The sequence below is a fragment of the Sorex araneus genome, chromosome 2 (genome assembly GCF_027595985.1).
Source record: "Sorex araneus isolate mSorAra2 chromosome 2, mSorAra2.pri, whole genome shotgun sequence".
Lineage (NCBI taxonomy): Eukaryota > Metazoa > Chordata > Mammalia > Eulipotyphla > Soricidae > Sorex > Sorex araneus.
In genome coordinates, this window is record NC_073303.1 from 265,541,759 (window position 1) to 265,567,102 (window position 25,344).

The 25,344-nt window shown below is 63.7% G+C and overlaps 2 protein-coding genes across 3 annotated transcripts in view; one reads left to right on the forward strand and one right to left on the reverse strand.

Annotated features, from left to right (window-relative positions):
* Positions 1-20,718, forward strand: part of KCNAB1 (potassium voltage-gated channel subfamily A regulatory beta subunit 1) — a 56,171-nt gene extending 35,453 nt beyond the window's left edge. For both annotated transcript variants that reach the window (XM_004602905.2, XM_055127304.1), the window contains exons 3-14: positions 1,992-2,029; positions 2,724-2,803; positions 3,690-3,734; positions 5,049-5,093; positions 6,806-6,849; positions 10,345-10,431; positions 16,910-16,995; positions 17,433-17,553; positions 18,341-18,435; positions 19,490-19,610; positions 19,743-19,831; positions 19,968-20,718. In XM_004602905.2, the coding sequence (XP_004602962.1) occupies positions 1,992-2,029; positions 2,724-2,803; positions 3,690-3,734; positions 5,049-5,093; positions 6,806-6,849; positions 10,345-10,431; positions 16,910-16,995; positions 17,433-17,553; positions 18,341-18,435; positions 19,490-19,610; positions 19,743-19,831; positions 19,968-20,057 (941 nt within the window). In that variant the 3' untranslated portion in view covers positions 20,058-20,718. The remainder of the gene's footprint in view (positions 1-1,991; positions 2,030-2,723; positions 2,804-3,689; positions 3,735-5,048; positions 5,094-6,805; positions 6,850-10,344; positions 10,432-16,909; positions 16,996-17,432; positions 17,554-18,340; positions 18,436-19,489; positions 19,611-19,742; positions 19,832-19,967) is intronic.
* A 1,234-nt stretch (positions 20,719-21,952) lies between these two features.
* On the reverse strand, positions 21,953-25,035 carry SSR3 (signal sequence receptor subunit 3). Its single transcript, XM_004602906.2, has 5 exons — positions 24,870-25,035; positions 24,521-24,647; positions 23,078-23,176; positions 22,434-22,565; positions 21,953-22,098 (listed from the first exon to the last, which is right to left on the reverse strand). The coding sequence occupies exons 1-5, from the start codon at positions 25,000-25,002 to the stop codon at positions 22,032-22,034; spliced, it is 558 nt and encodes a 185-aa protein (XP_004602963.1). The 5' UTR covers positions 25,003-25,035; the 3' UTR covers positions 21,953-22,031.
* Between the last annotated feature and the right edge of the window lie 309 nt (positions 25,036-25,344).

The window sequence follows — 25,344 nt, forward strand, 5'->3', positions numbered from 1 at the left end:
GAGAAGGGAGTGTCCCCTGGCTTCTGCCTCCCCATCACGGAGCTGCTCCCACCCACCCCTCGCACACACTCGTCCCCGCGTTACCGACGGGGCTCATGGCCCACGGCTGCTCCAGCTCTCGGCCAGGAGCAGCCCTCTAAGGGAAGCGCGGCGAGCAGCGGCCTGGATGCCCAAGCCCGTCCGGCCTCGGACCCGAGACGGCAGAGGCGGCACTGTCTGCCAGGCCACGAGGGAAGTGCCACAGTGGGACCCGCTGTCACCCACTTGGACGGCCCCAGCCCCCACCCACCCGGCGTCACCCAGTCATCCTTGGGCCTCACGGCACCTCTGGGGGTCTGAGGCCGCGTGCTCTTGGTCCCCTCGGCCCCTTTGCCTGGTCCCTGGTGGTTTCTGTCCTCCACAAGCTGCGGGCATGATGGCCCCCCTCCCCCGCATGTGCTCTGGTCTTGTCGTGGAGGCCACCAAGGCGGTCACTCTGGGCGGACAGGGCTGCAGGCTGTGCTGTGCTGCTTGAGGCCCCAGTCACCGCCTGTGCACGTGGCCACCAACTAGAACCACCAGCCACGCGGAACCACCAGCCACACTGGAACCACCAGCCACACTGGAACCACCAGCCACACTGGAACCACCAGCCACACCGGAACCACCAGCCATGCCGGAACCACCAGCCACGCCAGAACCACCAGCCACGCCGGAACCACCAGCCACACCGAAACCATTAGCCACACCGGAACCGCCAGCCACACCAGAACCACCAGCCACACCAGAACCACCAGCCACACCGGAATCACCAGCCACACGGGAACCACCAGCCACGCCGGAATCACTGCCATGCCAGAACCACACCTGAACTGGGACCGTATCTGCCGGCCGCGATTGCAGCCTCCAGCCAGGGGGCAGAGCGGATCTGGGCTCGGTTTCCATTTCTGGAAAGCGGCTGCAATGTAGGACATTGGCTTCTATTTCTAGTCTCTATTCACCAGTCGCTTCTTAACAAATGAACTTCCCGAAGCTGCTTGGTGAGAGCAGGGAGGCCCCTGGGAACGTGCCGGAAGGGGCAGGAGTCGGGTGCAGGGCCGGCCCTTGGCTGTGCTGCTCCCCACCCCACGGTGCTCCTCTGCCGAGGCCGGAGCGGCTGGCCCAGGCCTCGAGTTTCAGCCGAGAGGTCCCTGGGGCAGGAGGACAGGAACTGTGGGGCCTCCCGGGTGCCCTGGGGCCTGGGGCAGAGCACGGCCCGGCCCCCTCCTCACCCTTCCATGCCCCCCTTCCTGCCAGGGGTCTGTGCCCGAGACTCCCGTTTGGGGCCTCCAGCCGCAGGCGCGTCTCTCGGGTGCTCTGCGCCTCCCAGGCACCCCCGACTGTTGGTGAGCACCTGGGGCGGAGTCTGTGGGCTGGCCTGACTGCGGGCACCTCGTCGGCCTCCTGCGCAGACGCTCTCCCCACCGGGAATCCAGGCTCGTGCCGCAGTGCTCCACAGGCCCGGGGGCTTGGCTTTCCTGACTGAGTAGGAAACCGGCCTGCGGGTACTGGGGTCGGGGCGGCCCTGGGGTCAGGACGAGCCGGACAACAGGCGTTCGAGAGCACGATGTCCCCGGGGTAGCGTCAAGCCAGCAGCCCTGGCCTGCATGGAGCGGGCAGGGAGGTGCCTGCCCAGACCCTTGGTCATGGAGGCCTCGGTCCCCAGCACTGGGCGTGGGACGTCTCGGGGCCTGTCGCCAGGCTGGGCCTGAGTCCGTGCAGGTGGGCTGGGCTGGGGAATGGGGTGGGGAGGGGCCTGTCCTGCTCTCCCGCCTCCGGCTGCTGCTGTTTGCCTCACTGGTCCGGGGTCACTGCCATCTGGAGAGCTCGTGACAGAGGTCACAGGGTCGCGCCTGGGCCGGGGGCTGGAAGGACGGGCACCGAGCTGTGAGCGGGAGGGGCCCCACACGCCTGGGGGGCTGCACGGCCGGGGGCCGGGAGGAGCAGTGACCACCCCGTTTCTTCTCCTGCAGGAACATGGGTGACGTTCGGAGGCCAGATCTCAGATGAGGTGAGCGCGGTGGGGGCAGGAAGCTTCCCGGGGTGCTGCCCCCCGCCCCCCGCCTTGCACTGCTGACACGGCAGGTTCTGCGGGATGCGGGCCAGTTTCGGGGGGCCAGGCATTGGGTGCCGGTCGGTCTCTGCCTCTGGGACCCCCGTCTGTCCACCTGCCCATCTGTCTGTCTGCACCTGGCCCCGGGCAGTCTCTGACACACCCGCTCCTGCCCCATGTCCCACCTGGGGTCCAGGAAGTGCCACCAAGGCCGGGGGACCGTGTTGAGGGTGTGTGGGCCGCACTCAGGGACCTGCCCCCCACGGCCCTGGGTCCCCTACGCGGCTGCCATGGAGACGGCCGGGGGTCCCGTCAGGGTGGGGAGCTGGGCTGGGTCCCCTCCTGCTGGGCTGCGCCTGGCTCTGTCTGGGGCAGGACACGGGTGACACGGGCAGGAGGAGAGGCCCTGGGCAGCCCCTTCTCAGGGCGCAAGCTGGGGGCAGGGTCCCGCTGCCCAGGCTGACCTGGAGTGTGGCCTCGTCCTTCCGTCCCTGTCACACGTCTGAGGAGAACCAGGAGCGTGCGGTTGGGGAGGCGCTGCCCTGTCCACCCGGCGGTGCTCGTGGCTGCACTCGGGCCCTCCTGGCCGCTGCATGCTGGCCCTGCGCCCCTGGGCCAGTGGCGGTGGTGGCAGCGATGGGCTTCCTCGCAGGTGGCCGAGCGGCTGATGACAATCGCCTACGAGAGCGGAGTCAACCTCTTCGACACGGCTGAGGTGTACGCGGCGGGGAAGTGAGTGTCCAGGGCCCCGGGCACCGGGCTGCCATGGGGTCACCATGGCTGTCCCCTCCGCTCCATCCACACTCGGGGAGGGGACAGCGGCCAGCAGTGGCCCGGGCAGTGTGCGGGGAGGGACCATGGGGGAGCGTCGAAGATCCCGGCCTGGAACCTTCCAGACACGGGCGCTGCTCCTCACCCCCAGGGAACTGGGTCCCCTCGGGGGGCAGGAGATCTTGGGAGGGGGGAAGCCGCTGTCCTTTCCCAGTGACATTTGTCACCAGGGCTGTCGGCAGCTTCGGCTGCGGCCTTCTGTCCTCAGGACCTCCCGGGACCAGGTGGTCTGGGTCAGCGCGGGGGGCGTCCTCTGGTTCTGCCCAGCAGCCCCCTCGCACGTGACTGAGCACCGGCCATCCTGCCCCTTTCGGTCCCCCTTGGGCCCCTCTCTGCATTGGGATGTGCCTCAGTTTCTCCTCAGACACTGGATGGGGGCCGAGGTGGAGAGGGGGCCGGGCCTCTAGCCCTTATCTCCTGTTGTGGGGGCAGCTGCCCTCACAGGCCGAGCACGAGGCCGAGGCCCCGGCAGACCAGGAGTGAGGACCACCATTCCCCAGCCCAGAGCCCCAACGCCTTACATGCTGGGGGGGACAGAGAGGTGTACCCTTGGTCCAGGGCCTGGCTGTAGGCATGTCCAGGGGCTGTAGGTGTGTCCAGGTGGCAGAGAGGTGTCCCCTTGGACCAGGACCTGCTGTAGGTGTGGGGACCCTTCGGAAACAGAGGGGTTGCAGCAGGCAGGACCTCTCTGCATGCTCTCGAGGTGGGGGCCCTGGGCGCTACTCTGGGGGCTTTGGGGGTTGCATCTTTCCGGCACTACCTCGAGTCACAAGTCCCTCTCCCCCAGGGCTGAAGTGATCCTGGGAAGCATCATCAAGAAGAAAGGCTGGAGGTAACACCCCACCTTCCCCAGGGCAGGGTGTCTTCTAAAGTCTGTGTGTGACAGGAGTGAGAGTGAGAGGGGGAGAGAGAGGGAGAGAGAGGGAGACAGAGGGAGACAGAGGGAGAGAGAGAGGGAGACAGAGGGAGAGAGACAGAGGGAGAGAGAGGGGGAGGGAGTGAGAGAAAGGGAGAACAAGAGTGAGAGCAAGAGAGTGAGAGAGTGAGAGTGAGAGGGAGGGAGGGAGAGAGTGAGAGTGAGAGAGAGGCAGGGAGGGAGAGAAAACACGAGGGAGTGTCCAGCGTGTATCTGAGCTCAGGCTGGTTACTCAGGTGGGAGGCCTCTGCCACGCAGTCCTTGGTCACAGCTGACGAGGCCAGGGTGGTTCTGTGGACACTCAGAGGTCAGTGTCACGAGGCTGGAGACAGCCCGGGTTAAGGCATTTGCCTTGCCCACCAGTGCCTGCACGACTGAGGGCCCCCAGGAGACGGAGCACCGAGCCAGGAGTCAGCCCTGAGTGCTGGTGGGCGTGGCTCAAGAGTCCAAACCACCCAGACAGACAGACGGACAGACAGAGCCCAGCCAGGCACGTGGCGTGGTTCTGCCCTGCGGTTCCTCGCAAGGCCAAGGCGGCAACACGGGTGGCACAGACCCCGTGGCCTGACGCCCTGCTGTGGCCACGCCAGCTCCGAGTCACACTCTGAAGGTGGCCACGGCCCTGACGCTGGGAAGGCCTAACGCAGTCGCCCATCCCGTGGTTTTCCCAGGCGGTTGTTGGGGCTGGCCGGGGGCGGGGTGGGGGGGTGGCACCTGGGATCAGCCGCTAGGCCAGGTGCCACGGACTCCCTGGAGACCAGCGGCCTCCCAGCTCATGTCCACGGCCGCCCTGTGGGTCGCTGTGGCGGCTATGCCTTGCCGACGGGGGTGCTCCTGTGCTGCTGCCCCTCAGCGCCCCCCGCCCCTCCTCCGCGCACGCTGCCCTGGACGCTCTGTCCCACAGAAGGCCCCGCTCACGCCAGGCCCTGGCCCGGGGCACTTGGCACTCAGAGCCACGGGGTCTTCCCGTGACCCCCCACACACGGGCCTCCTCCCTCTCGGCCCCTCGCCCGGGCTGGGCCCGTCTCTCCAGCTTTCCTGCTGCTTGTCCACTCAGCGCTTGAGGCGTGAGGCCCAGGGGCGGTGCAGGGCTGAGGGCGCTTGCCCAGGTCTATCCCACACCACACAGGGTCCCAGCCCCGCAGGAGGGCAGACCCCAAAGGAAGCAGGTGTCAGGACTGATGGGGGCGACTCGTCACTAATGTGCCTTTCTCTCGCGTCTCAATGCAGGAGGTCCAGCCTGGTCATAACCACCAAACTGTACTGGGGCGGCAAGTAAGTCAGCCAGCAACGCCCTGCGGCCCTCTCCCCCGTCCAGCTCAGAGAGGCTGTTTCTCCCTCTCCCCAGAGAAAAGCTGCCTGGGGGCCGGCCTTAGCGAGAGTGACCGGGGCCGATGGGGTGTGGGGCCCGGGGTCACTCGTGCTGAGTGAGTCACGAGCGCACGCGGCCCCAGATGCCAGCCTCAGACTCCGCCGCTTCCAAAATAGAGTCCAAATTTGGGGGAAAGAAAATAAGCACATAGCATCGCAAAAGAAAAGCTGCTCAAATCTGCCAAAAGGCAGAGAGATTTGCACGGAACGCAAAGATAAAAATATCCCACACGGCCTCACTGGGAGGGCTCAGCGGGCGCTGCGAGCTCAGAGCACCGGCCTGTGCGGGGCAGGGAGACCCCGGGCTGCAGACGCCCTTCCTCAAACAGACACGCTTCCTCAGACAGACAGGCGCCCTTCCTCAGACAGACACGCTTCCTCAGACAGACAGACGCCCTTCCTCAGACAGACGACACCCTTCCTCGGACAGACAGACACCCTTCCTCGGGGATAGATGACCTTCCTTAGACAGACATGCTTCCTCAGACAGACAGACATGCTTCCTCAGACTGACAGACACTTTTCCTGGGAACAGACAGACAGGCTTCCTCAGATAGATGGCTTTCCTCAGACAGACAGACACCCTTCCTCAGACAGATGCCCTTCCTCTGGCAGACATGCTTCCTTAGACAGACACTCTTCCTTGGACAGATGCCTTTCCTCGGACAGACAGACATCCTTCCTCAGACAGACAGACATGCTTCCTCAGACAGACATGCTTCCTCAGATAGATACTTTTCCTCAGGACAGACAGACACCCTTCCTCAGGACAAGACAGACATTCTTCCTCAGGATTGACAGATGCGTTTTCTCCAGACAGACAGATACCCTTTCTCGGACAGACAGACATGCTTCCTCAAGACTGACAGAAGCTCTTCCTCAGGACAGATAGTCTTCCTTAGGGAGGGCAGGACACCCCTCGCGGCCCCAGGGGAGTCGCCATCAGTCCCAGGTCCTCCTGGTGACAGTCTCTGAGCTTCTGGGGTCTTCTCCAGAGGCACAAACTAAAGCAGCTTGGGTGCAGGGGCAGGCTCGGGTGAAGCGCTAGCCTTGTCCACTGACGGACAGGCCCCAGAGGGAGACTCGGCGTGTGGCCCAGGTGAAGGACGGTCGTCGTTTCCTTCCCACGGCCCTCTCAGAGCTATGAGCCATGGATGAAGCCCAGTGGCCAGCCCGTGTTGGTTGGTGCTGGGGGGCGACCCCCATGTCTGCGATCGCTGGGCAGCTGTGGCCAGGCGCTGCCCAGCCTCTGTGGAGAGCAGAGTGCCCGCCCCACCCTGTCACCTCTGCCCCCGGGGGTGGAGTCTGCCAAGAACGTGCTAAAATTAGCATCAGTTCAAGTCAGAGTGATTCCGCTGTACTTTTGCAAGAGCAGCTATGGGGAGGGGCTGGAGCGATAGCACAGCAGGGAGGGCATTTGCCTTGCATGCGGCCGACCCGGGTTCAATTCCCAGCATCCCATAAGGTTCCTGAGCACCGCCAGGAGTAGTTCCTGAGTGCAGAGCCAGGAGGACACCTAAACATCGCTGGGCATGACCCAAAAACCAAAAAAAAAAAAAAAAGAGCAACTACGGGGAGACTCACCCCTCCTCAGCGCGCATCTCTCTCCTCTGCAGGGCCGAGACCGAGCGGGGCTTGTCAAGAAAGCACATCATTGAAGGTGAGTCCGTCAGGCCGGGGGTAACCAGGGACAGCAGAGGAAGGGAAGGTGTACGGAAATGGCGGAATTTTCTGGAACTCTTCTCACAGCTCTGATAAACCTGATTAGGCACTCCCAGATGACTTTTTACTTATTTGTTCTTAGTTTGGGGGTCACACCTGGAGATACACAGGGGTTACTCCCAGCTCTGCACTCAGGAATTCCTCCTGGCAGTGCTCAGGGGATCATATTGGATGCTGGGGATCGAACCTGGGTCGGTGGTGTGCAAGGCAAGTGCCCTCTCCACTGTACTATCGCTCAAACTCAGATGGCTTTTGAAAAATCATTTTTAAGTTCTGATTCATGTGTGGGCAGGGGCTCTGGGCGTTGCCTTGCCGTGTGCTGCCTCTTGGGCCGTGAGAGCGTGTGCAGGGAGGAGTGATTGCATACCACACAGTGGCACCCAGTCCCGAGGTGGGAAATCACCGCTACCGTTCCGAGACCTTCTCAGCTCTGGAGAAGGAACCTCGGGCCACGGCTTGGCCCCGCTCCCGGCTCCGGCTCCGACAGACAGCTCACGGCAGCCTGGTACATGGAGACACCTGCCGAGGGCGCCCCCCAGACCGGGCCCCGCACAGCCGCAGCCCCCGTCCAGCTCCCATCACCCCCTCTGTGTCCAGCCAGCAGAAACGAGCATCTGGGTCCTTCCCTGGTGACTGTGAGAATGTGGCGATGAGCTTGTGGCTCCAAACTTCCACGAGACCCGAACACCTTCCGAACTGGAGCGGCGTGGGGAAGCCCACCGGGAAAACGGCCGTAACGGTGCTGGTGCCCCCGGTGGAGCACACGTCTCGGAAGTGAGAGACGGTGGCTCGGGCTCCGATGCCGGCCCCACTGAGGGGTTACGGCCTTCGGGGTCCTGACTCCTGGACATCTCACGCCTTCTGCAAGGAAAGGCCCAGGGCCCTCTGTACTCTGGCGCCGATTCTCCCTCAGGAGTGACGCTGGAAAGCTCTGATGTCACCAGGCAGGAGACTCTCTCCTCTCCAGAGGCAGTGGCACCTGGGGAACCCTGCCAGCTGCCCAGAGCAGAGCGCAACTCTCGGCACATCGCTTCAGAAACGGATGTGGGCGACCAGGTCGCCTCCTGCTCCGCCCTCCTTATCCCCCGCACTCTGGAGACCTGGCGCGTCCTTCCAGCTGGCCCTTGTGTCACCCCGATACCTGTCTGTCCATGCACACTGAAGCATGAGGCGACACGCCGAGCCAGGAGCACTGAGCCAGGAGCACCACACCTGTTGAGGCCTTTTGCTGTGCATTCCTGGGCACGCCGGGCCCTACCTTTGAGATTTATAAGCAAGTGTGCAGTGACTGTCCCGAGGCAAACGGCCTTGTAGAGTCCAGGAGTGAAGTGTAGTTGAACATGAAGGAGTTTTGTAAAACAACCCAGCAGCCTGGCGGGCGGTTGCTTGCTGACGCGCCTGTCAGTGGTTCATCCTTTCAGTCGTCTGCTGCTCTCTGGGGTCCAGCCTCTGTCCCGGGAGACTCTTTTTGGGGTGTTTCTCTTGCTCGTGTTAACTGCAGGCTCGTGATAGCCGTGGTGCGTCCCCTCTCTGGCACACGCCCCTCGTCCCACCATGAGCATCTCTCCTCCATGCCAGGACCTGAGACGTGTGCTGGGGGTCCAGATATCGCCTGTCTGGAAGCTGCAGACCCAGGGAGACGGTGGCTTTGCCATCATTTCGAGGCCCCCTGGGAAACAGTCCCTGAACTCGGGCACTGGCTGCCAGATAGATTGTTTTGTTTGTCTCTTTGCTTGTATTTTTTGGGGGGGCCACACCAGGCGATGCTCAGAGCTTACTCCGGGCTCTGCCTCAGGATCACTCCTGGTGTTGCTTGGGGGGGGCCTCGAACCCAGATGAGCTGCGTGCAAGGCAAAAGCCCGGCCGCTGTACTGTTGCTCCTTCCCCTCAGACAGAGAGAGGGTAGAAAGATACACACAGCTTCAGTTACTTGTATCTTTCTGTGGTTTCAAAGACTTGGGAAACAGGCGCACTGTAGCATGGATACATAGATGGCAGCAAGGTCAGACCCTAAGGTGAGACATCCTTGCAACATTGTGTCAAAGCCAGAGTCACCGCTGTGACCCTGCTGGCCTGTCACAGCCTCGTCAGCCCCGCCCCACCACCAAACCAGCCCTCGGCCCCGGCACCCTGCAGGGTAGGGTTGGGGGCCAGGTCCAGGCTCTGAGCTTTGCCACGTCACTGCCTTCTCCCTGCACGGTGGCCGCTGCGTCCCGGCGTGCACAATTCTGGAACGTTCTCTCTCTCTCAGATGCCCCTCCGTCTAGGCCAGAGGTGACCGGCCGGGAGCCTGTAATTCTCTGTCCTTGGAGTCAGTCGGCGTGTGACTGGCCCTGGCGAGCAGGAGGGGCTTCCACGCATGGGCCTGCGCTGAGCCGGCGGCGAGCGGGGACCCCGGGCAAGCACGGGCGCCAGTCAGGGTTCGCTGCCCATGCCATGGCGCGCACCTTCGATTCGAGATGCCTGCGGACAGCAGGACGCACTTCGGTTCCCGAGGGCTCCGACGGTGGCTACGCGGGCTTCCTGCCTGAGCTTGACGTCACTTGGGAAATCTCCTGAAAGGCCCATCTGAGACCCCCAAGACCTTGGCCCGGGCCCAGCGAGAGGCACCCAGCGTTGTGCTGCGGGAGAAGGGAGCATTCCAGAGACTTCTGTTGTGGCGTCTCGGCGGGCAGAGGGGAGGCCCAGGTGCAGTGCCTGGGTCCCGACTCGCCGGGTGTTTCCAGAGAGCAGCATGGCGGTGTGGCTCAGAGCAGCGGCCAGTCCTGCTCCTGGCACCGGGACCCCTAGCATCCGGGCATTCAGCCTGGAGGCCCCGGCACTGCCCGGTGTCCCGGGGTCTCTGCCGCCCTCGGGCCCCACTGCTTGGGAGGCCCCTGCAAACCAACCAACCCCTCAAGGGACATCAGCCCGTCTTGGACCTCAGCAGAGGCTCAAGAGCCAACCAACCCTCCACAGGGCAGGGAAGGAGAGACTGTGCAGGTTTCTGTCAAAGAACAGGTTTCTCAGTGCGTCGGGTGCTGGGCCCAGATTCTTGGGCTCTTTCACCCTGTGCCACCACTTGCCTTGTATCCCTCCGACCCTGGTTCAAACCCCAGGCACCACACACGGTCCCCGAGCACCGCCACTCCGGGACACAGAGCCGGGAGTAGCCCCTGGACGCTGCCGGTGTGCCCCCCTTTTAGAGAAGAGCGGAGCCGGAGGATGGCCGGAGGGAGGAGGCAGGCAGTCTCTGCTCCTCTCGGGGGCCGCATCCTGCTTCCTCGGGGTCTTGTCCCTGGAGGCCGCGTGACTCAGGCTCGGCCTCGCTGGAGACGGTGCTGACCACCTCAGCGCCTGGCCCCTGGGCTGGCAGGCGCCCCGTGGGGATGCGGCAGGGGTGGGCAGCAGAGCGCCTGTGCCCCGCGCCACTCACGGCTCTGTCTGCCCGCAGGGCTGAAGGGCTCCCTGCACCGGCTGCAGCTCGAGTACGTGGACGTGGTGTTTGCGAACCGGCCCGACAGCAACACGCCCATGGAAGGTGAGTGAGGCCCGCGCTGGCCGCTCCTGCCCGCACGCCCCAGCTCACTTTGCTGAGGGTCTGGGGCCTCTGATCCTACCCCCTGCACCCGCGGAGCTGACAGGAAGCGGGGATTCCAGCCCGAGCCTCCCTCCGAGGGGCCGCCTTTTGCGGTTATGAGTCCACATCTTTTGAGTTTGTCATCTGTGGGGAAGGGGCTCACGGGCGCCCCCACTTCCCACTCAGACTCTGGTACCACCTGTGACCCGTCAGGAGTGATCCCTGAGCACCGCCAGGTGTGCCCAGAGACAAAGGGACAGAATGTGACAGGCCCTGCCCCGGGCGCAGAGCAGCTGCTGTTGGGGTCAGAGGAGATACACTTCCCGAGTCCCGCAGAACCCGAGTCTCCCGAGACCCACAGAACCCGCAGCACTGTTCTTCCTGAGTTTCTATGGAGTCTTTAGGGTTTTCAGTGTATAGTATCGTGTTTTCTGCAAACAGTGATAGTTTAGCTTGTTCTTTTATGATTTGGGTCTCTTTGCTATCTCTTGTCTGATTGCTTTGGCAAGGACTACCAAAACGATGTTGAATAATGGTGGCCAAGGTGGACATTCTGCCTCTGACCGGATCTCAGGGGAAGGAAGGGCTTCCAGTCTCACCAGTGAGTGGGTTTGCTGTATTTGCCTATCACTAGTTGAGGTATATGACATTTATCCCTATTTTTTGAGGGTTCTGATGATGAATAGATGTTGGATCTCATCAGATGCTTCCCTGCACCAGTGGACATAATCATACAGCCTTTCTCCTTCCTATTGTTGGTGTATTTCATGAGCTGAGTTTTGAATCCTCAACCATCATTGCATCCCTGGGATGAAACCCACTCGATCATGGTGTATAATCCTTTTGATATGTTGCTGGTTTGATTTTGTTGAGGATCTTTACATCAATGTTAATCTGGAATATTGGTCTGTAGTTTCCTTTTTCAGTCGTGTCTCTGCTTTTGGTGTTGGGGCCTAGAGGTTTGATAGGCCCTATTAAGAAGGATTCCCGTCGGGGCTGGAGCAATAGCACAGCGGGTAGGGCATTTGCCTTGCACGCGGCCGACCCGGGTTTGATTCCCAGCATCCCCTATGGTCCTCCAAGCACCACCAGAAGTGATTCCTGAGATGCAGAGTCAGGAGTAACCTCTGAGCATCGCTAGGTGTGACCCAAAAAGCAAAAAAAAAAAAAAAAAAAAGAAGGATTCCCGTCTCCTCGATATTTTGGAAGAGCTTGAAGGATACGGGCGCTTCTTGAAGTTTTGGTGGAACTCACTACTGACCCATCTGGACCTGGGCCGTTTTCATTGGGGAGAGTTTTTAAATTACTCTTTTACTTTCCTAGTGATTGGTCTGTTTCGGTTTCCTGTTTCCTCTTGGTTGGATTTTGGGAGTTTGCACGATTCTAGAATCCATTCGCTTCTTTCAGGTTCTCATCTCAGTGGCATGAATTCATTTGCAGAAACCTCCTCTCCTCTGATCTTCTGTGTTCCTGAGGTGTCTGTTGTAACTTCTCCCCTGGCATCTTTGATTCGATTCACTTGGGTTTTCTCTTTTTCTCCATGGGTCCAGCTAAAGGCCGGTTAGTCTTGTTTATTCTTTCAAAGAGCCACCCCTGCTTTCACTGCGCCTTTGTACTGTTTCCTTACATTCTGTGTCACTGATTCCAGCTGTAACTTTTATTATTTCCTGCCTTCTGCTTGCCTTGAGATTCATCTGTTGTTCTTTTCCTCATACTCTCTTAGATGAGAGGTTAGGTTGTTGACTTGACCTTTTTCATTATCCTTTTGACCTTGAAGAGCAATGAACCTTCCCCTCAGTCCTAGGAACTTTCCCCTTAGTACTTTGAACTTTCCCCTCAGTGCTTTGAACTTTCCCCTTAGTGCTATGAACTTTGACCCTAGGACTTTCCCCAGAGGTTCTAGCAGTATGTTTTTTCATCCTCGATTGATTTGAGGAATTTTTTGGTTTCTTCTTTTTCCCCATTGTTACTTACCAGTATGTTGTTTAGTTTCCAGGTAGTTCATCCTTTTTAATGATTTCTCTTTATGATTGATTTCTACATTTGTGACTTTGTTTTCTGAGCAGACACTTGGTGTAATTTCTTTTTGTGGTTCTCCAGGATGTTTGAGTCATATCCCAGCATGTGACTTGTCCTGAAAAATGTCCCCTATGCAGTACAGAAGGACGTGTATTCGGTTTGGGGGGTGGAGGGTCCTGAATACATCTGTGATGCCCAGTTCCCCCAGACCCTTTGTTTCTTTACTGACATTACATTACATGACATTACATTACAGCCGGGAGAGGAGAGTGGGGAGCTGAGTGTGACCGTCATGCAGAAACTCAGGCTGCTACAGCTGCTGGGTGGGCTTCGCTGCCCTTCGTGCGTGTCGGTGCTCAGGGGGGTCTGTCCTTCAGCCAGTGTGTGATGTTCCCGCCTGTCTTCTGTGGTCTGTAGCCAGTGTGGCCATCCCGGCATCTGTCTGCCTGTCACTAATGTGGCTGTCCCCGTGTCTGTTTGTAGCCAGGATGGCTGTCCCCATGTCTCTCTGCCTGAGTCAGTGTCACCTGTGTGGCCGTTCCCGCATCTGTAGCCAGTGTGGCTGTTGTTCTGTCTGTCCCTGAGGGCTGTGCAGTGCTCGCAGACCACTCTCAGCCTGTGTGTCTCACGGAGTCTAACAGAAGCTCTTTCTCGGCCCATCCGGTTGTTCTGTGTTGCTTTATGGGAAAGCTCAGAGGAATTCCTGCCACGGGGCATTTGTTGCTGTGTCACCGGGCAGTTCCCTTTGTAACTGTGGCCAAGGCACCTATTTTAAACCTGCAGATCTGCTTTCTAACACACGCCCAGCAGTTCTGATTTAAATGGATTAAGATGCCAACCCCGAGAGTCTGACTTGCGCCCTGAAGGGCTGTTAGCTGGGAACTTGGTTAAAATAAGACAGGGAGCACAGCTCCCAGCCGAGCCAGAAAAAGCCTCCGTGCCCCTCTTCCCAGCAGTCGGCCTCTGGATCCAATTAGCAGTCCCATCCCCTCCTGGTGCTGTTGGAACCAGCAGGCAGCGTGTCTGCTTTCCCTGCCACCGAGGGAGCGGTCCAGCCCAAAGGGCGCTGGCACCTTCCCCCTCCGTGCCCCTCTTCCCTGGCTCCCCTACCACGAGCCTCTCCTCCCTCGGAGCATCTGCCAGGCCATCTGGCCCTGCCACCGCCCTGGCTCCGGAGAAAACCCATGCAGACGCCTGTCTCTTCTCCCGGGAAGCTGTTTTTCCTCCCTGAAGTGGCTGACAGTCCCTCCCTGCCAGTCTCCATCCCCCCCTCGCCCGGAACCCCGACTTGTGCTCCCCCTCTTGGCAGAGCCCGTCTGACGTGAGAAGGTTGGTTCCCGAGTGAGTCAGGCAGTTGGTCGTGGGCCTGAGCCTGGCGCTCCGCGTTGCGTGGGGTTGGGGAGCCGCCAGCTCTAGGTGCCAGGCTGGTTCCCGAGTCTGCGGCTCCCACCCACAGCTCCGGGGAGGCGGGGCTGGCTCGGGACCCCCTCTCGAGAGCACAGGAGGAGGAGAGCTGTCCTCGGAGTCCCCACAGCTTTTTTAATTCGAGGGAAGAATTCGTCTGTTGATCTGAAAAGTTTCAAGTCGATTTTCATGACACTTGATTGGAAAGACACTTGCAACAGACCTCCCTCGCCCCCCAGGTGGGGTGTTTTGCCAAAACCAGTAAACCTCAAAGAAGCCTTGAGTCATTAAATATTTATTCCCAACTTAACTGGCGCTTAAGTTAACTAAGTTCCCCTGATGGATGGTCAGTGCTGACATAAAACAAATCAGATGTTTTTATTCCAAGTAAGAGGCACTTGATCAAAGAGGATTTTGCTTTATTCCCAGAGTCTCGTCACGGCAAGCAGCTCGTTCACCCAGTTCTTTGAAGCCTTTGTTTTGGGCACTGTACTTGAGCAGGCGCGTAGGAATGTTTAAGGACCCTGAAGGAAGGCAATATTGCAGCAGCCCAAACTGTCGTTTCCAGAGCACTGGGCACATTGAAGGTGCTTTGTGGGTATTTAGCGGATGGATGAGTTGGTGGTGAGATAATGGATGGATGAAAATTGGGTGGGTGGGTGGGTGGATGGGGGGATAGACTGATGGAGGGTAGGTGGATGGATGGAGAGGCCGATGGATGAATGGCAGGTGGATGCTCGATGCTGTGTGGGTGGGTGAGGGAGCGCTGGACAGAGGGTCACTGCGCTGAGGAGTGAACAAGTGTGTGAGTGACTGAATGAAGGGAACTACAGAGTTAAAAGTTCATTGTAAAGTTCATTTTATTCCCGTGGAGTTGGAAGCGTAGTTTCCTGACATACTTGGTCACTGATTTGGTTCGACATAGCTCAGCGTGGTGCTGGGGGCGGGCTGCAGGGAGGCGGCGGGCCTGAGGCGCAGCCCTCTTGCCCGCACCTATCAGCACCCAGGCCCGGGAGCAGGGAGGCGGGAGGCGCCACCCCCAGCGCTTTGCGTGCCCTGGCGTGTTTCTCCAGCAGATAGGGACTGTCGGAGCTCCTGCCTGAGCCTGGCTGGGAGACCCCCGGCTCTCATCCACTGGATCCCTCGGACCTGATCCGAAGGGCTGGCACAGCTGAGTTTCACCCATTCGTTGGGAAGAAATGATTTTTCCATCTCTGATGACGAACCAACTGCTACCAAATCTGGGGGGTGGGGTGACGGCCCCCACCTGACCTGTGAACTTGCAAATGTTCCCTGATCTCGGCTGTGAGGGGACGAGGCTGGGCGGGGCTGCAGCCAACGGGGGCCGGGCGGGGCCTGAGTGCCCGGAGCCCACTTTGCCCACGGCGCCATGGGGACTTGAGCAGCACTCTACTGGGGTGAGGAGAAGCATCTCTGCTGCTCGGCTCGCAGTGCTCCGTGCCCCTGGTGCCTGGACTGCTCAGAGAGGGGGCACCCCGGGGGAACACTGCTGAGAGCCCCGGGGGTCCGGGCGGGGCGGGACACACCCGGGGACACCCAGCCCGCCCAGCCCCCTGCAGGGGACAGGACACGCTTCCTTGTAAGTGTGGGCGGCTGGCTCGTACCTGGAACAGCACCTGGGCCCGGGAGGGAGCTGGGGGCGCCCGTGTCCAGCGGCCACGCTGACTCCCACACCATGAATGCAGCCCCTCTCTCCCGGCTGCTCTCCCGGCTGAGCGCCGGCCTCTGGCGTGAGAGGATGCCTCCCTGTGGAGGGCGGGCAGAGCACCTGCTCACGAGTCTTTCTCAGGGAAGTTTCCCTCCCGCCTCCTCCCCGCTTTCTGCTGGGGCTGGGTGCTGGTCTTCCCCTGTCACGCCCCACCGTGGGTCCTGTATCCCGGACACTGACCCGGTGACGAGCTTCTCCCGTCCCGTGGCCATCTGTATCCTGGTCACCGTGTCCTGCAACGTGCAGAAGCGTCTTGGTTTCTCCTCCTCCCACCTGCTCGCCTTTGCCGCCCCTTCTGGGGGCGGGCTGCTTCCCCCCTGCAGCTGCCCGGGGAGCGCCACCCGCGTCCCCCTGCCCGTATCTCGGGGTCAGGCTGAGGAGGGGGCTGGTGGCTCTGCCCCCAGCCCCGAGCCCCGCAGGGACCCGCTGATGAGCCGGACACTGTCCTGCAGGGACTCTGGCAGGGTCCGCTTGGGGAGAAAACTCCCACACCCCAGCCCCACCCTCCCCCTCCCCCCCTTCCCCTTCCTGCTGCACCCCACAGGCTGCCTCGGCCGCTCGTGTGGCAGTGCTGCCCTCTGGTGTCCTGGCCGGGTAGTGCCTGCCTGTGCCCTGGCTAGACCGGGCCAGCTTCTGAGATGTCAAATCTTCAAACGTGCCCTGACGTGAGATCGGGCTCGAGGCTTTCACTGGACGCATCATCCGCGTTGCTGGGGTGTGGAGGGGCCTCGCCTGCCATCCCTGGAAAAAATGTCCGCGGCCTGGACACCTGGAGCCCCGGGAGCTGGGCCGTGTCAGTCTGCAGTGTCCACACACGGGGCTGTCCAGGCCCGGGCCCCCCAGGCCTCTGGCCCAGGGTCCCGTCCACTTAGGAGCTGAGTGGCGGCAGCTGGCGGGGTCGTGGGTCACTCGCCCTTCTGCTCGGCTCTCAGTGGCCACGCAGAAGTGGCCCGCCCCAGTTCGCTGAGTTGCAGGCTCAGGCCGTCGTGGACCGCTGCATCCTTGGGCAGGCCAGGCTGTGTGGAAGGCTCCGGGGTAGTGCCGCGGCCACAGGGCAGGAAGCTAGGGAGGGAAGCCGGGGTGGGGGTCCGCGCGCCAGAGGTCACTGAGTTCGGCGACTGCTCGCGGGAGCTGGACGCAGCTCATCCCAGGCACCTGGTGCTTCCGGCTGGACCCGGCTGGCCTCCGGGCTGGACCCAGCATCGCACCAGCTCGGCAGCTCGTGGGGACAGCGGCCGGCCGGCTGGCCAGTGGGCAGGGACTCACCACGCACCCTTCGTCCCACAGAGATCGTCCGTGCCATGACGCACGTCATCAACCAGGGCATGGCCATGTACTGGGGCACCTCCCGCTGGAGCGGCATGGAGATCATGGTAAGCGGGCGGGCGGCTGCCACGCGTGTCCCACCGGGCACCCCGGGCCTCCCACCTCTCAGCCCCGCACGGCAGCCAGCACAGGGGAACCCCTGCCTGGCCGAGACGGGGCTGCAGGCACCTGCCTGGCATACGGCACTGCCGGGGGCGGCCCCCAGACGGGTTGAACCCAAGAACGACGATGGCGTTCCCCGCCGCAGTTAGATGCACGTTCCCACCTCAAGGGCACCACTGGGCGGGCCCCACGGCCACCCCCAAGCCCCAGTCCCTGGGCTGTGCGTGGCGCTAGCCCGGGTCACCTGGCTAGCAGCCGCCTCCCTCCCTGCACGGGACCCTCAGCTACGTGAGGGGCGGGAGCTCGCCCTGGGACCCCACCAGGCCTGCCAGAGGCTCCCGGCCCCCCGCCTCCCGTCTGTCCACCAACCTTCCTCCCGCAGGAGGCGTACTCGGTGGCCAGGCAGTTCAACCTGATCCCGCCGGTGTGTGAGCAGGCGGAGTACCACCTGTTCCAGAGGGAGAAGGTGGAGGTGCAGCTGCCCGAGCTCTACCACAAGATAGGTGGGGGCTTCTGCACGCCGGGGGTGGGGTGGGGCCCGGGACCAAGGGGAACGGAGGGGAAATGGGAAGAAAACATTAATAACGATGCACTTGGCCCAGGGGCCTCCCCCGCCAGTGCTCAGGGCTGAATCCTGACTGTGCTCATCAATCACTCCTAGCCGGGCCCGGGGGGCCCAATGGTGCCAAGGGCAGGACCTGGTCACTCATGCAGGGCAAGTGTCCACGCTGCTGCACTACCCCCAAACACCCAACCGATAACGAAGACATGCCCACCCCAGGCCCGGGACGAGGAAGTTAGGGACAGGCAGGTCCTGTGCGCGGGGACGGCCAGGGGGATGGGTCACTGGGTGCAGGGACAGCCGGGGGACAGGTCACTGCACAGGGACAGCCAAGGGTACAGGTCACTGCATGGGGACAGGTCACTGTGTGCGGGAACAACTGGGGAACAAGTCACTGCGAGGGGATGGCCAGGGGGACAAGTCACTGGGTGCGGGAACGGCCGGGGGACAGGTCACTGCGCGGGAACGGACGGGGGGACAGGTCACTGTGCATGGGGATGGCCGGGGGCACACTGGCCACAGACACAGGTGTGGCCACCAACAGTTTCCCAAGAGGTGTCTGGGACCCTCGGGGCGGCAGCCGACTATGGTGACGGCTGGCCTGGCATGGAGGCGGCAGGCAGAGTCTGGGGTCCTGGAAACGGGACAGGCCGCAGCCCTCAGTGTGCTGGCCTGCGGCGCCCCCTGCTGGCTGCAGGAGCACCTGATGCCTGCTGCTCTCTCCGCAGGTGTAGGAGCCATGACCTGGTCCCCTCTGGCCTGTGGCATCATCTCAGGAAAATACGGCAACGGGGTGCCAGAAAGTTCCAGGGCTTCCCTCAAGGTACCTCCTCCCACCTGGGACCCTGGGACCCCCACTCCGCCCGCAGAGTCCTCCTGGGTGGCCCTGCCCTCTGCCCCCACTGGCTCCTTGTGTGTGTGTGTGTGTGTGTGTGTGTGTGTGTGTGTGTGTGTGTGTGTGTGTGAGGTCAGCCTGGAACCTGCCTCACGGATGCCCTGAGCCCCAGGTGCCAGGCGAAGGTGCTCTGGGGTGTGCAGGGACCCCCGTGAGCACGACATGCGAGGGAGGGACAAGGTGGTCTGTGACACTCAGCACCAGGCATCGCTGTCTGGAGCCCATAGGGAACCTCCCGGTCAGTGGCCAGCTTCCGGGCCGTGGCCGCAGGTCTGACCCGCTCCGGTGCCTCCCTCCGTGCCAGGCCTCAGTGGAGCAGCTGAGACTCGGAGTCTCCGCACTGTGGCACTTCGGCCTCGGGGAGCGAATACACAGGCCAGCTCCCGGGCCAGCTGCGACAGCCCACAGGAGGCCCGGGGCAGTCTGCCTCCCACTGGGTGGCTGGCAGGCACACATGCTCGTGTGCATAAAGGCACGTGTGAATCACGTCCCCAGTGCTCAGGGCAGATGTGCCTGGTGTGGAACGTGACTCCGCAGACCAGCCGCACGCAGTAGGGGGGGCGGAGTGGGCCGCAGACTTAAGTTTGAGCGCCAGTTGAGTGCTTCCAGCACCGTGCGGGTGGCCCTGGTGCTCCCCAAGGATCCCCGAGCCTTTCAAGGGGGCCGATCCCCAAGCACCACTGGGCGCCCCTAACTCAAGCACAGAGCCATGCAAAGAAGCGGCCTTGCCCATGAGGGGTCCTGGGCCCACCCCACTGGCCTTGTCCCTCAGCCAAGGGGGCTGAGCACTGCAGAGCCACACCCCGGGGCTCGCACACACGCACACATGTGCTCCCTGCCTGGAGCGGCAGGCACACGGTGATGGTTTCCCAGAGCTGACAGGCCTGGCTGCGGGGGCGGGGCCCCAGCTGTGACGTGCGGGGGGAGGTGGCCGCAGAGCCCCAGCCGCGTGCCCAGCGCTCTCCGGGCGCTCTCCCCGCAGTGCTACCAGTGGCTGAAGGAGCGCATCGTGAGCGAGGAGGGCCGGCGGCAGCAGAGCAAGCTCCAGGAGCTGGCCCCCATCGCCGAGCGGCTGGGCTGCACCCTTCCCCAGCTGGCCGTGGGTGAGTCTGCAGGGCCCTGTGCACCCAGCCCCAGGCAGCCCCCTACCCACGGTGGGGGAGGGGCAGGGAGCCGCAGCCAGCAGGTGTGGGCGGCCCCCCGCCAAGGCTGACGCCTCCCCGCCTCCCCCCCAGCCTGGTGCCTGCGGAACGAAGGCGTGAGCTCTGTGCTCCTGGGCGCGTCCAGCCCGGAGCAGCTGGTGGAGAACCTGGGCGCCATCCAGGCGAGTACCGCCCCGTCCCCGGCCCCGCTGGCCAGCGCACGCACACCCGGATCCCGCTGCCCAGGGCCGGCTGTGGCCCAGAGCGGGGAGGGGAGGCCCCAGTCCCCACCCCGACGGTCCTGCTGCCCGCCCGCAGGTGCTGCCCAAGATGAGCTCGCATGTGGTGGCCGAGATGGACGGCATCCTGCGGAACAAGCCCTACGGCAGGAAGGACTACCGCTCCTAGCCCCGGCCGGCCCTTCCTGCTTTGCTGTCCCCGCCGGGCACCCCGCCACAGGCACCGTGACGCAGCCGGACGGCCGGAGCCTGCCAGGCCGCCCAGGGGGCCAGAGACCGTGTAGGGACTTCCCAGGGCTCGTCCCTGCAAGCGACCCGGAGGCCGCAGGGCGTTTGCTTCTCTCTGGCCGTGGGCCGAGGACTCAGCGCCGCCCCTCCCGAGGGCTGTGGGCAGTTCCGTGCACGCGCCCCGAGCTTCTACGCCACAGCCCCCACGGCTCCGCAGCGCCCACCTGCATGCGAGCCCGTCTCGGCCTCTGCACGGCGGGCGGCCTCTCCGGCTGGGAGGCGGAGGGAGAAACTCCTGGGCTGTGTGCAGAAAGGGAGACCGAGCCTGAGAAAACCCCGACTCGACACTCGTGACGCCGGGCTCTCCGGGGCCCAGCCAGGACCCCCTGGCGCCTCGCCGCACCCCCCACCCTGCTTCCCGCCATCACGCCCACGTGCGTCTTGCAGCTTAGTTTCCTCCCAGACCGCCCTGGCTGACCGAACAGCCCAAGGGGGCGGCGCTCTCTCTCCAGTGCTCCTCTGCTCCCAACTGCCTCACTGGCAGAGGGAACTGTATGTGGCTTAACCTGCTTCAATAAAAGCATTTTGTGCATTTCCTGAGACCCCGTCTTGCTCCTGTCTCTGCGGGGAGGTTGGCGAGGGGACGGGGCAGACGCGGCCAGGTTCACCGTGCCCCAACAGCCCTTCCCTTCCTCCCGAGCAGAGAAGCTGCCCCCACTGAGCCCTGGAAACACGCCCAGGGCACAGTGCAAGCCGGGGGGGCTGAGGAGACCACCAGGGTCTGACCTGGGCTCCGAGCCTGGGCCCCAGCACTGCGATCCAGCGCACCGACGGTTAAGGCGGCCGCCCCCGTGAACCCAGACCAGGAGCGAGCCTGTGGCCAAGGTAAACGTGCGCCAGCCTTTCCTGCAGGGGGAACATTCCCACGCACCCTCCTGGCTCCCTGGGAGAATTCCTTGGCAGCAACGCGCCCTTCTGAGGGGGAGGCAGGAACGGCGTCCACTCAACAGAGTCCGAGCTGGAGCTCTAGGCCCTGGGCAAGGGGTGGGAGTGGCCGGCGGTGGCAGGGGCAGTCTTGCTGGTGCCGTGCCCCAGGCAGCCCTGCAGGGGACAGTATCTCAGCTGGGGGGGTCCGAGACGAGGCCAGGGTGTGGTGGGGCCACCAACGGGCCCTCTCGCTCCTCCCTGAAAGCCCGAGTGTCCCCCTCAGGCCCCCATCTCGGGAGCCCGCACCGAGGAGAGCCACAGGGCAGTGACGGGTGGGTGTGCTGCTCCCCCAGCAGGGCCCGTCAGAGCCCCATGCGCGGGGTCTGAGGGGAAGGCCAGGCTCGGCCACGCCCACAACAGGACGCCAGTGCTCCCATCCCAGATGACACCAGCTCTCAGGGTGCTCGTGGGCACAGACAACAGATGCTGCCATCCCGGGGCCTCAGGAGGGGCCCGTGTGCACCCTGGGTCCAAGGGCTGCCCAGGCGCCAGCAGGCACACAAGCAGCAAAGACACCTGACAAACCCGCTTCCCAGGCACTGCAGGCAGGACGGGCTGGCGCTCGCATGGATGATCCCACCCCTGCAGCCTCCAGGGGGCAGCTGGACACCTGCCCAAACAGCCCCACATTTGGGCACCATTTCCAGACCCGCCACGACCTTCCCAGTTGCCCCAGGCAAGGAACCCCAAGCGCATCCCGGCCCTGCGTGCTGGCTGCTGCCCAGGCCCCTCGGGGGAGGACGCACCGTGACAGGCCCGCAGGGCTCACAGCGTGCTGGAAACTCGAGGCCGGGCCAGGACGTGGCTCCGGGCCAGGCCCAGCCCATCCCAGAACACAAAGGACACATCTGGGGGTTCCAACACCTTCTATATTCTCCCGACCAGAAACAGGGGCGTGCCCCGCCCCTCGGCCCCTGGAGCTGCACGGCTACTTGGAGCCCGTGGACAGGAGGGCGATGAGGCCCGACGCCGTGCTGATGGACAGGATGTAGTTGCTGCAGGAGCTCGGGTCAAGGAAAAGGCAGCCAGGCCTGCGACTCACCCCACACAGAGGGGCGTCCACCCCCCCACCCCGGGCAGGGGGCAGAACCTGCACCCACCGTCCCTCTGCCCGGGCACCTGGAACGGGAACACGCCCGGCTCCCGGCAGCAGGGCCAGGTGAGCACTGGCTGAAGGGTACCACTGGGCAGACTCTCCCGAGGCATGGGGCACCCCTGGGATGGCAGGCTGGTCACTGGGACTCAGCGCAGCACGCCCGGCCCGTCAGCACGAAGCCGAGCGGGAATGGCACCGTCTGGGCCGGGAGACGCAGAGAACCGTGAAGGATACACGGTGGGGTTGAAGTTCTTCAGGATGAAGAAGGAGGCCACGAGCAGCAGCACCAGGAAGAGGGTGTTGTTGTAGAAGATGGAGAAGGTGGTGGCCTCGTAGTCCGCCACCTCGTTCTTCTTCCACAGGATCCTGCGCACGGGCCCAGGCGTGACGTGCCGCAGTGGCCGCAGGACCCCAGCCCGGGGGACATGGCTTCTCTGCCACCAGGGCAGCCCGCCCGCCCAAGAACACTCCAGCAGGTTCCACAGCCTCCCACCCCCGTCCAAGTCCTGGTTCCAGGTTCCCCTCTGCGGCCCCGGCCTGGCTGGACTCCGCTGACCCGACAGCCTTTCCTGCCCAGGTGCCGCAGCACCAGCACAGGCCCGGGGGCGGCAGGTCTATACCAAAAACCAGGGCACCCCACGAGTCCTGCGCCCCCTCACCCACCAGGGACGCTGCCCACGGGGCAGGACACAGCAGCCGCCGCTGACCAGTCCCCAGACCGGCCCTCACTGTCTTGGGGTCCTGGAAGGCCTGGTACTGAGGCCGTGTCCTCGGTCTCAGACGCCTCCGGCCACCCTCCTGCAAGCCCGGGGCCGCCCAGGGCAGAGGGGTCAGGGCGCAGCGGGCAGAGGGAGGGGGCAGACCCGAGCAGGTCTCACCTCTCGTCCTTCTCCTTCCGAGACATCTTCCTGTTATCGGCCTCCGAGAGCTTGCGTGTCACTTCTCGGGAAACCGCGTCCTCGCGCTTCTGCGCCACTCTGGGGACAGGCAGGATGGTCAGCGTGGGCGTCCCAGCCAGCCCGACACGCCGCCCGCGTTTCAGGAGTTCCGGCGACTGGCACCGTGTGCAGAGGCCCGGGACCGTGGGGAGGGTGGTGAGAGAGCAGCAGTGACCACTGCAGGGATCTTTTTGTTTTGTTTGGGCACTGCACCCAGCAGTGCTCAGAGGCTACTCCTGGCTTAGTGCTCAGGAGCTATCCTCAGCAATGTCCCGGGCGCCGATGTACTGCCAGAATCTGAACCCGGGTTGCTGGGATCCCGAGCAAGGACTCGGTCTCCAGTCCTCTGAAGAACTTCAGGGGAAACTGTGTAAACCAGAAGCACCAGCCATTGCCCCAAACGAGGGAGATTTAACCAGCTGCGTTGCCAGTCTGGGGAAGAATCGAATCTAAACGATGGGACGCAGACGCCCCCAAGGATGATCTCCCTTCAACACAGCACACTGTTGAGGGAAGACTGACAGCCGTCCGCAAACCAGGGGTCCCCACACACAAGTGACCCCTAACTCTGACGGCCCACAGGGCACCGATCACCCCCGCAGCACACAGCCCGGGGCCTCAGACTGTCCGACTCCCGAGCCCATCGGAAGGCCGCGCCTCCCCCATTGTTCCCGTTCCCACAGCCCTGGCCCCCTGGGCCGCCTCAGGACCTGGAGCACTCACCTGCCGGGTCAGGTCACTCACATGCACTGACAGGGCGGGTGGGGGCCCATGAGGCTTCTCACGGGGAAGCCTGGGTCCCATCCCCACCACCCCACGGCCCCCTGAGCACCCCTGGAGTGACTCCCCGCCCCAGAGTCAGGCGTGCCTCAAACACACATGCACCCACGGCTCAACACACGCAGCTACCGGCTTCATAACGCCGCGTGCAGCCTTAAATAGGGAAACCAGGGTAAGGGACTTGCCTCCGCACACCTCTCGGAATGATGAGAACAGCAGCACCACCCCACGAGGGCTGACAAGCCACCAGAGCCGGCCGGCCCAGGGGGTAGAGCACAGGGTCGGACAGTGGGGCACTGAGCCGGGGTGCGGCCGGGAGGCACGATGGGCAGGACCCCGGGGCGGGGCACCTGCCTGGCACACCCGGGACCCCAGGTCGGCCCGCCCCACCCTGCCCGGACCCGGTCTTTCTCTAGACCCCTCCGAGGGCACCACGAGGAGCGGAACGTGGGACGGGAGGACAGACGGGAGCGACTGTCCTGCGCGGTGGCCACGAGGCAAGGCTGGGCCGCCGCACGGCTGGGGTCACAGGGCGGGGGCGCAGGGCGGGCTGGGGGGCAGCACCCCGCGGGCTGCAGGGCGCGTGTCCAGGGCGGGACTCACTTGTGCTTGAGCACGAACTTGACGTTCTTGTAGGCAAAGGCCACCAGGTAGGTGCTCACGAGGGTCATGACGCTGTAGAGGATGGCCGACTGCAGGAGGTCCATGTGCCAGATGCGCCAGTACAGCCCTGCGGGGGCCGCGGTGAGACCCTCGGGGCCGCCCCGGCCGCGACCCCCGCCCCGCCCCGACTCCGACCCCCGGCCGGCCCCGACTCCGACCCTTGGCCCCGACCCCCGCCCCGACCCAGGCCCCGACCAACCCTCGACCCCAGCCCCGGCCCCGACCCCAACCCTCAACCCCGCCCCCGCGGGACCCCGACGCCGACCCCGCCCCGGCCGCCCGCGCTCACAGATGGGGATCGCCGACACGATGAAGGCGTTCCCGAAGAACAGCGCCGACGACTTGGCCGACAGGTTGCGGCTGAAGTCCTGCAGGAGCAGGTCCTCCTCGGACTGCTGCTTGGAGCCGCCTTTGGGCGCCATGGCGAGCTGCGGGCGGGCGCGCGACGCCGGGCGGTGACGTCACGGCCGCGCGCGCCCGCGACCGGGATTGGCCGGCTCGCGGCGGCTGCGCGCGGCGCCGCGCGGGATTGGCCGGCGCCCCGAACTTCCGGGCCCCGGCCCGCCCCCGACACGTCGGCTTCCGGCGGGGGCGGGCCTGCGGGGCCGCGGGGCGGACGTGGCGGGCTCAGCCCGGGTGGTCGTGGGCTCCGCCCGGCCTGCGCGCGGGGGGTCCCGCTCCTCCCGGGGGCTCCGCGGGCACGGGCAGTGTGGGTTGCGGCGCCCCCTTGGCGCGTGCTCTCCCCACAGCCCACGTGGCCTTCC

Coding starts and splice junctions, on each gene's coding strand:
- SSR3 (XM_004602906.2), bottom strand. CDS start 25,002: ATGGCGCCCAAAGGCGGCTCCAAGCAGCAGTCCGAGGAGGACCTGCTC. Junction 23,177..24,520: donor AAGTTCGTGCTCAAGCACAA/GTGAGTCCCGCC, acceptor GCCTGTCCCCAG/AGTGGCGCAGAAGCGCGAGG. Junction 22,099..22,433: donor AAGAACTTCAACCCCACCGT/GTATCCTTCACG, acceptor GAGCTCCTGCAG/CAACTACATCCTGTCCATCA.